Source organism: Castor canadensis, chromosome 15 (genome assembly GCF_047511655.1).
Source record: "Castor canadensis chromosome 15, mCasCan1.hap1v2, whole genome shotgun sequence".
NCBI classification, from domain to species: Eukaryota; Metazoa; Chordata; class Mammalia; order Rodentia; family Castoridae; genus Castor; species Castor canadensis.
The window spans coordinates 74,366,386-74,383,835 of NC_133400.1; the positions used below are offsets into that span (position 1 = coordinate 74,366,386).

Genomic DNA, 17,450 nt, shown 5'->3' on the forward strand with positions numbered 1-17,450 from the left:
TCACACCTGTCATTTACATACTAATCTTACTTCAATCCCATACCTGTGGAGCATAACCAGTAAAGCCAAATAAGGTTCACAGTTAAAGCTTTGCCACATGAGCTGAGTGATCTTAAGTAAATTGCTTAACCTCTCTGTGCCTCAGTTTTCTCTAATTAATTGTTGGTTGCATAAAAGGGTTTCTGGAAGAGTTAAAACTACATAGAACAGCCTTTGGCATGTAGTGAATAATAAGTAAATATTTGCTGTTATTATTTATTACTACTTTGTAAACTGAGGGACTGAGAGGCTAAGTAATTTTTTCAAGTTTACACAGCTAGAAAAAGGAAAGGCAGAACTTAACCTCGGCTCTGATTCTGAGACCTGGGCTCTTTACTTTGGTCATTATATTACCTCTCAATAATGAAAGCTTATTAAATTTATAAATAAAATCACTATAATAAAATTCCTTTACCTTTTCTAACTACTTTTTTTTAGAATTGTGATTTGTGGCTTATTTTATTGGTTGATGCTCCAGGTCCTTTGAACTGGATGGGTTCCAAAGTAGTTTATTGGAATTTGCCTCATTTATATAGTCACCTGTCACTTTGATGATTGCCCCTGGGAGCAAAGCCCACATTTATTAGTAGTAGTAGTAGCAGTGGTATTCTGTTAGTGCTGAGGTTTGAACACTCTACCACTTGAGCCCCATCACCACCAGCAGCCCTTTTTTTGTTATGGGTTTTTTTCAAGATAGGGTCTCGCAAACTATTTGCCTGGGCTGGCAAATTCCAGAAGGAGATCCTTTGAACTTCTCTCTCCTACTATAGTAACTAAGAAGATCATGTATTCCCGATAACAGGACTACAAAGTAGAGATGCTTTGTCTTACGGGTTACTGTAACAAAATGCCTAAGCCTGGCTCACGATTCTGGTGGCTGGAAAGTCTAAACATCATGGTTCCTGCATCTGGAGAAGGCCACCTGGCTGTGTCCCAAGGTGCATGGCAGCACATGGTCTTGGATGACTGTGTGAAACAGAGTCCTTTCCGTTAACTTGTCTTTGACATACAGTGTGATAAAAGACCTTTGCCTTAAGCTATCAAGTTCAGGTGATTGTTACGTTACCACTGTAGAAATGTATACAGTAAGCTCACTTTATTTGTGGATTTATTACATGCCAAGTGTTGTCGAAAAAATGATTAAAAAAAAAAGGAAATTTCGAAAACAAAAATTGTAAATTCCTGTGTGTGCATTCCATGAGCTCCGTTAAGGTAGAGAAGCACTCGCTCTGTTCCATGCTATTGTCAGTTGTATTTAAATCCCTGTGTGACCTGTTGTTTCCCTGCCTTTAATTCTCTGAAAATCTGCCTCCCAAAAAGCTAGGTCAAAGTGAATGCACTTAATTGAAGCAATAAGGCTTCAGAAGAAGTTGAGATGGCATTCTAGAGAAATGAATCCAGCATCTGCAGAATGGCACAGAACTCTAGGCATCCAGAGCATTTGGGGTTTTTTTTCCTCAATGGTGGTCTCTTTGGAACCACAGACCCATGGATTTCAAGGGTCTACTGTAATAGTCTTTGTCTATTTTCCAATTTTTATTTATAGTGTATTTTGTTGTGAAGAACTTAGAAGTTTATATAGCTAAACTTGTTCTTTTATGGTTCCTAGGTTTTTCTGCCATATATAGAAAGGGTCTCCATTGCTAAGATTATAATTTCCCAGTTCTGGTTGTTGAGTAGGCTATCACTCTCCCTCTGGACAAAAAAGCTACTTTTACAACCTTAGTAGGTAGATGAATAAATAAATGACAGACGGATAGATCTGTGTCTGGAGTTATAATCTTTCTATTTGCATGACTGTGCCGAGCTAATTTACTTTTTATTGCTTTTCTAAATATGTATTCTGATAGACAGAGGCAATCCCTCTGCATTATTCTATTTCAAAAATATTCTTGGTATTCATATATTCTTCCTTCTAGATAAATTTTGCTGTCAAGTCCAAAAATGATGTGTTGGGATTCTAACGGAAACCCAATTATACTAATTGTGTATGGCAATCCAGGTTGGAGTGAGAGCTTGATGATAGACTGCTGAGTTTCCCAACTAAGAACTGCTGGCTCTCTGTTTATTCAGGTCGCATTAAAAATTTTTCTTGTGGCAGGGGGAAGGGGGGACAAATGACCCAAACATTGTATGCACATATGAATAAAAGAAAAAAAATTTTCTTGCATATTTCTTGTTAAATTTATTTCTAGGCATTTCATAACCTTTGTTACCATGGCAAATGTATTATCTTTTTCTAATTGGCTGACTAGTAAATTTGATGGCTCTCATTTCCTCTAAAATCAGGAAGGAGACAAGGGTGCCCACTATCCCCACTCCTATTCAACATAGTCCTGGAATTCCTAGCCAGAGAAATTAGGCAAGGAGAAGAAATAAAAGGAATACAAATAGGTAAAGAAACTGTCAAAATATCCCTATTTGCAGACCATGATCCTATATCTTAAAGACCCAAAAAACTCTACCCCAAAACTCCTAGACACCATAAACAGCTACAGCAAGGTAGCAGGATCAAAATCAACTTACAAAAATCATTAGCTTTCCTATACACCAACAATGAACAAATTGAGAAAGAATATATGGAAACAATTCCATTTACAATAACCTCAAAAAAAAAATCAAATACCTAGGAGTAAACTTAACAAAGGATGTGAATGACCTCTACAAGGAGAACTACAAACCCCTGAAGAAAGAGATCGAGGAAGACTACAGAAGATGGAATGATCTCCAGTGCTCATGGATTGGTAGAATCAACATAGTAAAAATGTCCGTACTCCCAAAAGCAATCTACATGTTTAATGCAATTCCCATCAAAATCCTAATGACTTTCATCACAGAGATTGAAAAATCTACCCTAAAGTTCATTTGACAACACAAGAGACTGCAAATAGCCAAGGCAATGCTCAGCAAAAAAGAACAATGCTGGAGGTATCACAATACCCAATTTCAAACTATATTACAAAGCAATAGCAATAAAAACAGCATGGTACTGGCACAAAAACAGACATGAAGACCAGTGGAACAGAACAGAGGACCGGGATATAAATCCACACAGCTATGCCCACCTTATTTTTGACAAAGGCACCAAAAACATATGATGGAGAAAAGACAGTCTCCTCAACAAATGTTGAAAAGTGGTCATCTGTCTGCAAAAAACTGAAACTAGATCCATGTTTATCACCCTGTACTAGTATCAACTCAAAATGGATCAAGGACCTTAATATCAGACCTGAAACTCTGAAGTTAGTACAGGAAAGAGCAGGGAATACTCTGGAAGTAATAGGTATAGGCAAGGACTTCCTCAATAAAACCCCAGCAGCTCAGCAATTAAGAGAAAGGATGGATAAATGGGACTACATAAAATTAAAAAGCTCCTGCACAACAAAAGAAATGGTCTCTAAACCCACCGAGTGGAAGAAAATATTTGCCAGCTGCACATCAAAGGACTGATAACCAGAATATACAGGGAACTTAAAAAACTAAACTCTCCCAAAATCAATGAACTTATAAAGAAATGGGCAACTGGACTAAACAGAACTTTCTCAAAAGAAAAAATTCAAATGGCCAAAAAACACATGAAAAAACTCTCACCATTCCTAACCATAAAGGAAATGCAAATCAAAACCACACTAAGATTCCACCTCACCCCTGTTAGAATAGCCATCATCAAAAACACCACCACCAACAGAGGTGTTGGCGAGGATGTGGGGAAAAAGGAACCCTTGTACACTGCTGGTGGGAACGCAAGCTGGTGCAACCACTCTGGAAAAAAATTTGGAAGCTTCTTAAAAATGTAAACATAGATCTGCCATGTGATCCAGCAATCCCACTCATGGGGACATACCCAAAGGAATGCAACTCAGGTTACTCCAGAGGCACCTGCACACCCATGTTTACTGCAGCACTATTCATAATAGCCAAGTTATGGAAACAGCCAAGATGCCCCACTATTGATGAGTGGATTAAGAAAATGTGGTACTTATACACAACGGAGTTTTACTCAGCTATAAAGAAGAATGAAATCTTATCATTCTCAAGTAAATGAATGGAACTGGAGAACATCATTCTGAGCAAGGTTAGCCAGACTCAGAAGACCAAAAATTGTATGTTCTCCCTCATATGGAGACTTTAGATCTAGGGCAAATACAGCAATGTTGTTGGGCTTGGGTCACATGACAAGGGGAGAGCACATACAGGAGGAATGGGGATAGGTAGGAAACCCAAAACTTGAAAGTATGTGATGTCCCCACTGCAGAGGAACTAATATAGAAACCTTAAAATGACAGAGGTCAATATGGGAAGGTGATTGGGAAATAGTGAAAAGGTCAGGTAGAGATGAATCAATTCAGGTTCTAACACACTTGTGCATGGAAGCAATGCTAGGAATCTCTCTGTATAGCTATCCTTATCTCAACTAGCAAAAATGCTTTGTCTTTCTTATTATGCTTATGTCTTCTCTTCAACAAAATTGGAGAAAAGGGCAGAACAAATTCTACCTGGAAGCGAGGGAGGGATGGCGGGGAGAATGAGGGGACAGGGAGCAGGGGGAAGAAATGGCCCAAACAATGTATGCACATATGAATAAACAAATAAAAAAAAGTAAAAAATAATTTGATGGTTCTACATTTCACTGATAAAACAGAATAGGTGAACTACAAAGACCTGTGTGACAATACAATTTACATTATTCCTGTTCACTACTTATCTAGGATCTAGTTGAAAGAGGACATTATTATATAGAACTATGTCAAAGAGGCAAAAAAAAAGAAGTGTCTGTGGCATGCAAAGAATTAAAAAAAAAAAAAAAACACGTTGTGTCCACCCGGGCTATACCACAGTGGCTATGCCTGGAAGTTTTACCTATCTCCACATTGGAGTTAGGGGATCAGCCTGCGAGAATTCCTTTCAGCACTTACATTACCTTTCACTATCTACAAAGCTCCCAGATGAAATCCCCTGGTCTTTGCTTCTCCCGAGAAACTGCTCCATTCTTTTATCTAGTGGACCCCAGTATAAATCACAGTGATGATGTTTCACTCTGCGTGACAGATTTGAGTCAAATTTTCATTTCTCATCATTCCACGGATACATTTTGAATTGTAATTCTAAATCTAGTCCTGGCCTTGATCTTTCTTTCCTATACTTATGCCTGTTTTTTCATCTATTTTCCTTCTTTTTATGCCTTATATAGTTTGCAATTCACTTTTTTTTTTTTTTGAGGCACTGGGGTTTGAACTCAGGGCATCACACTTGCTAGGCAGGTGCTCTACCACTTGAGCCACTCTGCCATTGTGTAATTCACAATGTGTCTGGATCACAATAGACCCTACCATTGGAAACAAAGAACTATTCTGAAATAATTATACTCTTTGAAATTACAGATTAGCTCATAAAAAGTAATCTTAGCCTTAATTTCTAAGCTTAAACTCACTTTAAATACCTTTTAAGGTAAACTTTAGACTGAAATTCCAGCCAGCAAATAGATACTCCATAAGGGTCTATTGGATTTCTGGGTTTTATTTGCCTTATGGTTTGAAATGAGTATTCACTCCCTGTTTTGTGCACAATCCTGAAAACACAATTCCTTAGCAAAGATTTGCTTTATTTTTATATTTCAAAGTCTTCCCCCCAAAATCACAAATTTTAAATTGTATTAATTTAAAATTATATTTTGGTGACCTAGTACTAAAACATTAAGAGGAAATCAGCAATGTTTTTAACTGAAGGTCTATCTACAAGTTAACATAGGCAAGACAAAGATATTTCATGGAAATATTTTTTAGAACTATTTATTTAATTAATTTATTACTGTGTTGTAGATGGAGTCCAAGCCCTTCAGCATGCTAGACTAGTGCTCTACCACTGAGCTACACTCTCAGCCCTTAAAACTATTTTTTATTGGGTAAAGTATATTTAAACAGTGTTCTTAATGGCAAGTTTTAAAAACCATTATGAACAAAAAAAACACTGGAAAGGAATTTGTAATACTAAACTAGATCTATAAGTATTCAAATTATCAAAATCTTACTTAGTCAAGGTGACTGAGGACATTATTTTAAAAAGTGTTCTTGATGCACAAAGGGGAACAGTGACAAGATCACTGTCACCATTATCCTAGGATCAGCAGCTACAAGCTTTCGCAGATGACTCCTAAGTGACAGATAAGTCCCTTAGGAACCAGTGGGCCAGGGCGGTTTGGGCCATAATAACTTTTAGGTGAGGAACTGAACATGAGATCTCTAAAACAAGGCCCCAAATTCTTGCCACAGGCCTGGAATCAAAGACACAATAGAGTCCAATCCAGATTTCCTCATTTCTACACAGACAGCATTTCTAGTACTTTTAGAAAGGAATAAAACTGAATAATTTCATTGAAAGGAACAAATCAGTTGGTGGAACTCTTAGAAGGTTTATATAACAAATTTCTTGTTTGATTGTTTCTTGTTACTTGCACCGTTTAAAGAAATCGGTAAAGATCAGCCTCTCTGCTTCGCAGCTTCATCAGTCCCCCTGGGTGGAACATGAGATCCACGATGTAGACTTCGGGCAGGGGACGGGCCCCTGTCATCCCCCTTCGGGATTCGTTCAGCAGCTTCACTTCGTTCCAGGCCCGGCCGTATTCACCTCGCACCAGAGAGCAGCCAACACCAATTTTATCTGCCAGAGCCTGTGGGAGAAACAAGAGACGGACAGCTGAGGGTCATGAGGGAACAGGTCAAGAAGGAGCTGTAACCCCACCTTCGATGAAGATGAAATAGACCCTTCTCACAGTGAATTGCTTAGACTGGAGGCAGAAAAACGTAGATCATTGTGACAGGAGCCAGTCAAATGTAAGAAGTCCCTGGTCTCACAGATTCTGTAGGCTGAGTCTCTGTGTGGGTCCCATTGGGAAGTGACACCTTCCAGGCAGTTACACTGTATTGTTTGGGCAGAAGATGGATGAGGTAGCCAGGGCAAGCTATTCCAAAGGCTATCGGCCCATGTGTCTATCCATCTTCCCACACATCCAAGCTGCTTTGTGGGATGCAGTGGGATTATATGGAGGCATCAAATTAGTGAGCACCTATTCTGTCCTATTCCGTGTCATGTATATGGCTCCATGTGCCACCTTACCAGAGGTTGCCATGGTCCTTGGATTTTGTCTCATTTAATTGCCCTGATTTTTCCTGATTCTGAGGTCATTTTCTTAAAAGAAAAAAATCTTTAAAATAATCTGGAAACTTCTAGGCATAGCATAGTGAGCAAAAGAGCAGGGTCAGATTGCTCAGATTTAAATTTCAGTTCAGCTCAGAGGTTTACTAGTCTCTCACCACAAGCAATAATACAGCATGTTTGAGTTTCCATTTCTTCCTCTGTGCAATGAGGAGAACAATGGCTGCAGCATCCTCAAGAGGTGCTTAAGAAGATGAAGTGAATTAATACGTGCCAAGTATTAAGAGCAAGTACTGTACAGATGCTATGGAAGACCAGCAGGCAAGATGTGTGCTGTCTTAATAGTTTGTATATTCATGTAGTAATTTAATTTATTGATTACTTACTATGTAATGACTGCACCAGGTAGTTCTGGGTGGACAAAAATGATTAAGACATGGTTGCCATTTTCAGGACTTTAGATTCTGCCTAACCCAAGACCACTAAGTAAACAGTCAACCACATCACAGACAGCCTCTGAGTCTATGACCGTCATAGTCCAGTAGGGTACAGAGACATATACATCATATACGTGTGGTGTTTTTCAAAGTTACATTTATTGGTCTTATTCCCTGTCAAAGCACTTTAAACTACCAAAACGCTAGGTGTCATTTCCCATTTCAGAGTGAAGCTGAGGTCAGATGCTTCTCCGAGGCCACCATGACTGGTGACCTTCAGTGAGGGATAAGTGCATCTATATCCAGAGTCTGAGTATGTAGCCTCCTGAGCAGGCGAGTGAATGAATGAACTCCTGTCTGAAAGTCAGACTCCTGTCTGAAATGATCGGTGGGACACAGATCATTTACTTAGAGGGAAGAGGAATGGATGTGGAGTATGGGTGCTGAAGAAAACTGGGCAAGAGCTTGTAATGATGAGCTGGAAAAGTATGGCCAGGCAATACACATGCTCACTCAAGCCTGGTGAGGCCTTTGGGAGGTGATGAGGCTCATTAGGTAAGGTCATGAGGGTGGGACCTTAAAAGAATCCTTAAAAGAAGAGGAACAGGTGAGAGCCCTCTCTTTGCCCACCCAAGAAGGCAGCTATATGTAAGCCAGGGAAAGGATCCTCTCCATATACCGAATCTGCAAGCACTTTGACTTTGGACTTCTCAGCCTCCATGATTGTGAGAAGTAAATGCTGCTTAAGTCTCCAGTCTATAATAAGCTAAGCTGTCTAATACTGTGCCTGTGAGATACTCACATGGAGCCAGCTAGGGTGATCAGATACAAAAATCTGGAGTCAGGAGCTGTTTGAGGGATGGAAGAGAGGAGTTGTAGGTCTTAGGCATTTAGGTACTATTTAAGGCCTACAGAAGAGACCCTACCATGTGTAGTACATAGCGGGAGAAGAGAAGAATTCTGGGTCAGAAGAATCCTGTCAACTGGATTGGAATGATGTGGCTAAGAGATTAGCAAAGCAAATTTCTGGGCGAGTCCATTTCCAGAGAGAATTAGTGTGGATGGTACCATCCTTAATAGGTTGGGGACCTGGATGGAAGAGAAGGGGGAGAAGGAAGAAGCCCACAAGCACAGGTGTCATGTCTTTCTACTGCCTGGCCACCGTGATGGGAGCAGCTTTCACTGGTTTATCAGCTTTCAGCTTGTCTCAGGCCTAAATTGAAGGAGACAAGAACCATGAACTGAAACCATAAACCCAAATAAATCCTTCCTCCCTTAAGTCATTATCTAAGTTATTTGGTTATAACAATGAAAGTCTAACACAAAGTGGATGCTAAACATTGAGTGAACTACTGATGCATTCATCAGTAGTCTGATGAATGCATGTGTGTGTGTGCATTCATATATTTGTGTGTGTATTACGTGTATGTATTTGTATATATATATGTATATCACATGTATGTCAACAGTCTAAATGTTAGGATTAATATTACCCAGGAATTAAAGTGTTAGCAACTGGCTTACTCTGATACAGTAAAAGCAAACCATTTTAACCTAATGTCAAGTGAGATGAAATATCTTAATACCTTGAAAAGCAAAGCCCGATGATAGAAGATTCCTTTTTTGATATATCCAATTGGTATAACATTGGATTTAAGTTGAAATTTCAGTTCACTTATGTGAAGTTCCCAGCTGAAATCAGGTAGTTTTTCTTTTGAAATCTTACCACCCATTTTATCTGCCACATACCTGTTCAATTATATTGAGATAAAAATCATTTAATTTTAATATCTCACTTTGAATGGTTCACATATAATTAGATATACAATTATACATCCCAAAACTGTATTTCTTCTAATTTTTATTATTTGCTTACTTTTTAAAAGTATACTTATAATAAGTAGGTTAATGTTATGCTCAAACTATCACATATTTAAACTGAAATTCTAGCAAATTTATTCAAAGAAGAAAATGAATGCTAATTTCCCAATATTACTAACAAGATACAACTCAATATTATGCTAAATTGACATGCAGTTTTAAATTTTTATCTTACTCTTGAAAAGTGCTTTGAAATGATTTAATCTGAAATACAAGGCATTGTCTTTTTTTCAATGAACTTAAACTCAAAGACAACAGAGAAAATTTTCCCATTAGATTCAATGACATTTTTCAGTTTTATAATTTTTCTTTTAGTTATTATCATTATTGGCAGTACTGGGGTTTAAACTCAGGGCCTCTCATTTGTTAAGCAGGTGCTCTACCATTTGAGACACACATCCAGCACCCACCTCACATTTTTTAAATTTAAGGAAAGACATGACATTACATAACAATGAAATTAGAAGGGAGAGGAAGAAGAGAAGGAAAGACAAAAAGGAAAGAAAAAGTAAGTAGCAGGTACATAAGCGATTTATGAAACTGGGATTCTTTTTCTCCTTGATAGTAGGTTGTCTTTGAAGAAGTCAGGAAATGCGCTCCAAAAACCCTCTGTCAACTAAGGCCACTGCATTCTTGAATAAAGGAAGAATTGAAATTAAAGGAAAGGATTTCCTCTTGTTGTACTATGAAAAACAGTGGTTCAAACAAACACACAAACGCAAAAGGGTGGAGGGGGACAGCCCTGCAGTTCCATGGAGCCAGGAGGACTCTAGTGACTGGCAAGGAGCCAAAGGCACAGGGCAGCATCTCTTGCTGACTTGTTGTGGGCACAGGTTAAAGGACGGTAATTTGGGAGTGATGAAAGGTAGCTCTGGCAGAAACAAAGCATGAGGGACTTTGTCAAAAGTTTGCAGGAGCTGAGTCACAGTTCTGCCTGCATCATCACTTCTCAAGGACATGAGGAAAACTTTGGTTGCCAAAAACACTCTCTTCCATTCCTGGTTGACAAGAAGTCAATGATCTGGCAACTGTGACACTTAGTTGTCATATCCATGTTTGACAATCACAACTCACTTCTACTTGGAGTAGATACAAGTTCCCACCAAGACTGCAGCTGTCGCACAAGCCAACAGCTCACCTACTTAGTAGTGTCAATCCTGAGGCCTAATCCTCTGTTTCTCCAGATTCCCAACCCCTTACAGCCACCCAGTCACAGTCTCCGCCTTTCCTAAGGGGGAGTCAAAATAAACACGGGGAAGAAGGCAATGTCACGGCCTTCTATAGAGCCCTGACCTGCCTAGCAGCCAGCGCAATCAGACACACAGCAGAAAAATAGAGATAGCTAATTGTATTAGAAGATGTGTGAGTTTGTTTACAGATAATTCACAGCAGGATTCCTTAAAATTATGAGTACCTCATAACCTAAGGAATGATTTATTTTTCAAACACCGATTCCTTCATAACTTTTCCAAGATCACACCAAGAGATAGCAGGAGAAAATAACAGGCATTTTTCTCTAAGCAGTTTCTAGGTCCTAGCTCTGATTCTTCATGGAAAAGTGACCTAACATAGAACTTTTAAAATTCATTGTGTTTCCATTGCAGGGTCAGAGCTAGGGTGCTAGGAAGTTCAATTTTATTTTGGTGGATTTATTTAAAAATGGCTAAAACAAAAGCAAATCACTGGGAAAAAAAATCAGACATTTAAAAACATATATGTGTGCAGAAAGAACTTACTTGGCAAGGACCTCGATCTGTTCCTTGATACTGGTTATGGGCAGTATGGATTTGGTCACCTCGTACACGTACACACAGAAGTCGGGGTCATGGGAAGGGTACCATTCTTTTTCAGCACTGCCTTCTCCAATCAACTTTGGCACTGCCAGAACCTCTTCCTCCTCTTTCACTTTCTCCTCTTCTTTTTTCCCTCTGCCTTTCCTTTGAGAGTCAACAACTACAATCAGAATCCTATCTTCTGCTAACCAAGTGAATAAATGCAACCATGCTGATTTATTGTGAAGAATGTTGCAGGAATAACCTTACCAACCATACCATATACCACTTTGAATTTTCACTTGTCGAGTCTACATTATGCTAGAGAAGTTAATTTTTCAGAGAACACAGTGTGATTGATATCTATGACAAAAACCATATACTGGACTGCTGCGCCATGGCTTAGCATGGCATCTGGCACACAGTAAGAATATAGTAAGTATTTATTGAACTAGAAAAAAATGAGTTTGCCTCTGCAGAGAGTCTAAGCCAGTCTGTAACAACTCTTGCTTCAGTTGTGATCTTCTGCAAGAAGGTTTGGGATCACTATTTTTAAGAAAAATTATCCAATGCATGGAAATACAGCATCGAACAAAATAAGAAAGGCACACAATTTCCAAGTCATATAGCAAGAAGATTCATGCAATATTTACTGAGACAAAAATACTTAGTAAAAATATAAATGCTTAGTCAGCAGCAAAAATACTATTCACTATTCATTAAAAATTCCAGACTTGCAGAATTATGAGTTAGCATGTAGATTTTTGTTTAGTAAACATGAAAATAATTTCTGTCCAATGGAAAACTCCTCCCAACGGTGGCAGCTCATCATCCTGTAGGATGTTCGCTGGTTTTACATAGAACTCAGCAATCTTTTTGTAATATTACTTAATGAAATCAGACATAAATACCTTGTACCTCAAATTTCCTTTAAACTATCTTACGGGTTCCCTTGTCAATTAATGAGTTAAATGTAAAAGGATGATATAGGGTCTCATTTCAGGTAACATGTAGTAAGCACACTCCTCCCTGATCTCCCCTTGAGCTAGTCATAGCACGAGGCAGGACACAGGACAGAACTTGGGTGCAAGACACACACAACAGTTATTTGAGGACCCTGGAAAGTAAGTAGTAGCAGGAAGATCAGAGAAGACAAAGTATGAATATACTGAATTGATGGTGAGCTTATCCTTTTAATTTCTTCCCCACACTGGACTAAACCTACCCCAATAACTGAAAGTGAGCGCAGCACAGACAGAGATCAAAGAGGAGCCCTCTTGAGAAACAGGCAAGAGAGAACAGCAAGCCCCTGTGTTATTTTGTTTTTTCATATTCTTTCCATGCTTGTGCACCCCAACCCCATGGGAATCCCACGACAGTGGAGGCAGTGGTGGCACCAGGATCCTGCAAGAGTTAAGTCTGCTTTGCAGTCACTCACTCCTCCAGCTGTTTGGCTGTACACATAGGAGCAGTCATGGCATGAGTGTAGCAGAGCAGGGTAAATGATGTTTTCTGAGTGGAGGACCCAAAAGGAAGCACCAAGAAATCCAGAAAGGCAAGGGACATCATGTTGAGGAAGGAGTTCAGGAAAGCAGCCTCACAGAGTTGTTAACCACTTCCTAGGCATAAGCCTGAGCAGTGTGTGTGTGGTTTGACCATAAACAGCACACACATAGACTTCGAGAATTGAGCTTTAGGACAGACTATCACTCAAGTCCCAAATTGGACACTGGTTGGTGTGCACACAGGACTGATTTAAACAGCACTGCAGGGACTCTGAAAACTGGACTGACATTGGAAGGACAACTCACAGAAGACTGGTTGGGGTCTCATGAACTATTTGCCAGAGGCCAGCCTCGAACCGCTATCCTCCTGATCTCAGCCTCCCGAATAACTAGGATTACAGGTGTGAGCCACAGTCTGGCAAGATGTGTAGGATTGACAGCAATAATATTATAATCGAAAATTACTCAGTATATGAAGAACCAGGAAAATCATAACTCACAGGCAAAATGATGATCACAGATGTTTATCTAGCAAGATTTCAAAAGTACTCTAAGAAAGAAGGTCAAACATCCTTGAAGTGGATAGTGAGTCTGAAAGTCTTAGGGAGAAATGGATGATATAAAAAGAGAATTTTGGAACTGAAAAATATAATAACCAAATACTTTAAAAATTACAACTCCCTGAATGTGTTTAGTAGAAGAATGGAGACAATGATAAACGTAAAGACTGAATAATAAAAATTATTATCCACTCTGAACAACACAGAGAACAAAAGATTGAAAAAGACAATTGACCACAGGGACCTGTGGTACAAGTAAAAAGAAGGTCTTAGACTGGTTTCATCAGAGTTCCAGAAGAGGAGAAGAAAGTGTATAACACAGAAAAAAAAAATCAAATGAGTTGGGGCTGAAATGGCTTCCTTTAAAGACATCAATCTTCATAGTCAAGAATTTCACTGAATATTAATAAAGTAATCCAAAGAAATCCACTCCTAGGCAAAAATCAAACTATTGAGAATTAGAGGCAAAGCAGATGACAGGACTGTCTATGTAGGAAATCCACCAAAAAACCTCCTAGAAATAAGAACTGAGTTCAAGGTCTCAGGACATAAGATCAACACAAAATCAGCTGTGTTTTAGATAGTAACAATGAACACAGGGAAACCAGAAATAAAACAAAAAAACCTCTGGTTGTAATTGCTCCAAAGAAAATTATATACTTAGGTATACATTTTGTAAAACATGTAGGAATTCAAGATGGTTTGAATTCAAGATGGTTTGCTTCCATTTGAAGCAACCTGATAAGTGCTTTTGAACACAATCAAAGAACACCAAAATACATGGACAGGCTGTGTTCATGGATTTGAAGACAACATATTAAAGATGTCAAATCTCCCCAAGGAGTTTTAATAAAACTCCCATCAAAATCCCAGCAAAGAATTTCCTTTTCTTTTTCACTTGTGTTGCTTATCTGTTTCTTGAGACAGGGTCTTGTTCAGTAACCTGCCCTTCAAACCCCAGTTCTCCCGCCTCAGCCTCCCAAACAGCAGGACTATAAATGTGTGCCACCATAGCAAAGAGCTTCCACACAGAAAACACTGTTCTAAAATTTTTATGGAAAATCAGAGTGATACTAGTGCAGAGACAAACACAGATGGATGCCTCAGAAGAGTAAAACTGGGGAATCCCAATAAAATCAATGAATTATATCAGTACCCCAATTATGATACTGTATTATAGTCTCAAAATTTTATAATTTTATAGTTACAAATTCTCTCTCCCCCTCTCCCTCTCTCTTTCTCTCCTCATTGGTGGCACTGGGGTTTTAACTCAGGACTTTGTACTTGTAAGAAATCACTCCACCACTTGAGCCATTTTGCTTTAGTTTGTTCTTCAGATAGGGTCTCCCACCTTTTCCCAGGGCTGGGTTCAGACTTCGATCCTCCTACTTCTGTCTTCCTAGTAGCTGGGATCACAGGCATGTATGCCAACATGCCTGGCCTGGGATCTTTTTGTATTATTTCTTATATTATTGTATTATATTTTTTCTTTATATTATTACCTCTTTAAAAATAGAGCCAAGCAGGACACCAGTAGCTCACACCCATAACCCTAGCTACTTAGGAGGCAAAGATCAGGAGGATCATGGTGTGAAGCCACCTGGGCAAATAGTTTTCAAGACCCTCTCTCAAAGAAACCCATCACAAAAAAAAAAAAGGGCTGGTGGAGTGAGCTCAAGGTGTAGGTCCTGAGTTCAAGCCCCAGTACTGAAAAAAAAAATAGAGCCAAGGAATTTTTAATTGAAGTTCAATAGACCAATACCACACTGTCATATTATAGTTTATTTACATTTCCATAAAAGTTTTAAAATCAGCTTGTCTATATCTACAGACAATCTTGCTGGGATTTGATGGATTTTTATCAAATATATCAATCAGGTGGAGGAAAACCGACATTTTTACTTTGTTGCATTTTCTAATATTTGAATATGGTGTGTCTTTACTTGGCAACTTTCTATTTCTTTGATGAATGTTTTTATAGTTTTCAACATATAAGTCCTGTACATGTTTTATTTCACTTTATTTTTTTATTTCACATTTCATTTCTTAGAGCTATTAATATATTTTGAAAATTTTTTATTTTAAATATTGTTTAAATTTTCTATTTAAACAAATTATGCTCTCTGCAAATAAGGATGTTTCTTTCCCCACATTTTCCAACATTCAACTTATTAAAAATCGCTGTTGAGTATCTAGGATTTCAAATACAATGCTGAGTAATCGTGGAGAAGATATCCTGCCTGGCCATGAAGGTCACAGTTTTTGCTGTTAAACATGATGCAATTTGCATGGCTTTTTTTCTTCTATCAGGTTGAGGAAGTTCTCTATTCCTTTTTTTTCAGCAGTTTTTTTTTTTTAATCATGACACAGTGTTGGATTTTATCCAATGCGTTTTCTATGTCAGGTAATATGAGCCTGTGTTTTTTCTTCTTTATACCACTAATATGGTAACTATTCAAATATGAATCAGCCTTGTATCCCTAGGATAAAACTTGCTTGTTGAGATGAAAGTACTCTTTTTATATTGCTGGTTTCATTTGCAGGATTTCTGATTTGTGTCAATGATGGGTATTAACTATTTCTTATACAGGTCTTGTTTGATATTCCCATTGGAGTAATGCTGGTCTCACAACACAAGTTGGGAAACACCCTCTCTGTTTTCCTAAAAAGAAGATCGTACAGAATTGGTGCTAATTCTTTAAATTTTGGTAAACTATCTCAGTCAGGAGACTTCTCTTTTGAAATTAAAAAAAAATGAATTCAGTTTGTTTAATAGCTAAAGGACTAGTCCCTTGTGTTTGGTGAGTTTCGGTGGTTTGTGGTTTTTCATGAATGGCCCATTATAGCTAAGTTGCTGAAATTCAATTCCTTTAGCATTTACTTCTTGTCCCTTAATGTGTGTGCAATGTGTAGCGATAATTCCTTCTTTCACTCCTGATATTGATCATTTATGTCTACTTTCTGTTAGTAATTATCAGATTGCTGAAAGTTTATTCATGTTATTGGCCTTTTAAAGAATCAGCCAAGTGCAGTCGCTCATGTCCATAATCCCAGCTACTTAGAAGGCAAAGATAGGAGGAAGTCAGCCTGGGCAAAAAAAATTAGCAAGCCCCTGCCTCAAAGAACAAGCTGGGTACGGTGTTTCAGCCCTGTAATCCCGCTATGTGTGAGGCTTAAGTTGGAGGATCATGGTCGGAGACCAACCTGGACAAAAACATGAGACCCTATATGAAAAAATGGCTGGAGGTGTTGTCAAGTGGTAGAGCATCTGCTAGAGACCTGAGTTCAAACCCCACTACTGCTGGAAAGCACACAAACAAATAAAAATTTTAAAAAACAACTTTTTATTGATTATCTGTTTTTGTTTTCAATTTCATTGATTTCCCATCTTTATTATTGTCTTTCCTTCTGCTGGCATTGAGTTTATTTTCTTCTTTTTCTACTTTCTTGAGGTAGAAGTTTAGATTATTCATTTGAAGGCTTTATTTGCTTTTAATGTGTTTACTGCAGTATATTTCTACTGCAGTTTGGCCCCAAGGCCCATGTGTGAAAGGTTTGGCCCCCAATCTGTGACACTATTGGGAAGTGGCCAAACCTTTAGGAGGTGGGGCTGAGCAGGAGGAAGTTAGGTCATTGAAGGGGATATTAGGACTCAGGCCCCCCTCCTCTCCCTCTTTCTCTCTCTCTCTCTCCTTCACTGTACACTCCCACCAGGACATACTGTGTTGTCACAAGGTCAAAGCAACAGGGCCAAGAAACCATGGACTGAAACCTTGGAAACTGTGAGTTAAAATAAACCTTTCCTCTTTTTAAGATGATTTTCTCAGGTATTTTGTCACAGTGATAGAGAGCTTACACAATTTCAAGCTCATCTGCTCTATAAAATTTGATAGGTTGTATTTTCTCTCTCTCTTTTTTTTAATTATTGCTGTACTGGGGGTACATTGTGACATTTACCAAAGTTCTTACAATATATAGTAGTAGTATTCACCCTTTCCACTATTCTCTTTTACCCCCCCACCCCGTATTTTCATTTTCATTCACTTCTTCATATCTTTTAATTTCCTGAGATGGCTTCTTTGTCCCAAGGATCATTTAAAAGTG

At 38.5% G+C, this 17,450-nt stretch overlaps 1 protein-coding gene across 3 annotated transcripts in view; it reads right to left on the bottom strand.

The window, feature by feature from the left end:
* Nucleotides 1-5,719: 5,719 nt before the first annotated feature.
* Nucleotides 5,720-17,450, bottom strand: part of Armc3 (armadillo repeat containing 3) — a 102,177-nt gene continuing 90,446 nt past the window's right edge. For all 3 annotated transcript variants that reach the window (XM_074055428.1, XM_074055427.1, XM_074055426.1), the window contains 3 exons: nucleotides 11,246-11,446; nucleotides 9,215-9,377; nucleotides 5,720-6,706 (listed from right to left, as the gene is read on the bottom strand). In XM_074055428.1, the coding sequence (XP_073911529.1) occupies nucleotides 6,497-6,706; nucleotides 9,215-9,377; nucleotides 11,246-11,446 (574 nt within the window). In that variant the 3' untranslated portion in view covers nucleotides 5,720-6,496. The remainder of the gene's footprint in view (nucleotides 6,707-9,214; nucleotides 9,378-11,245; nucleotides 11,447-17,450) is intronic.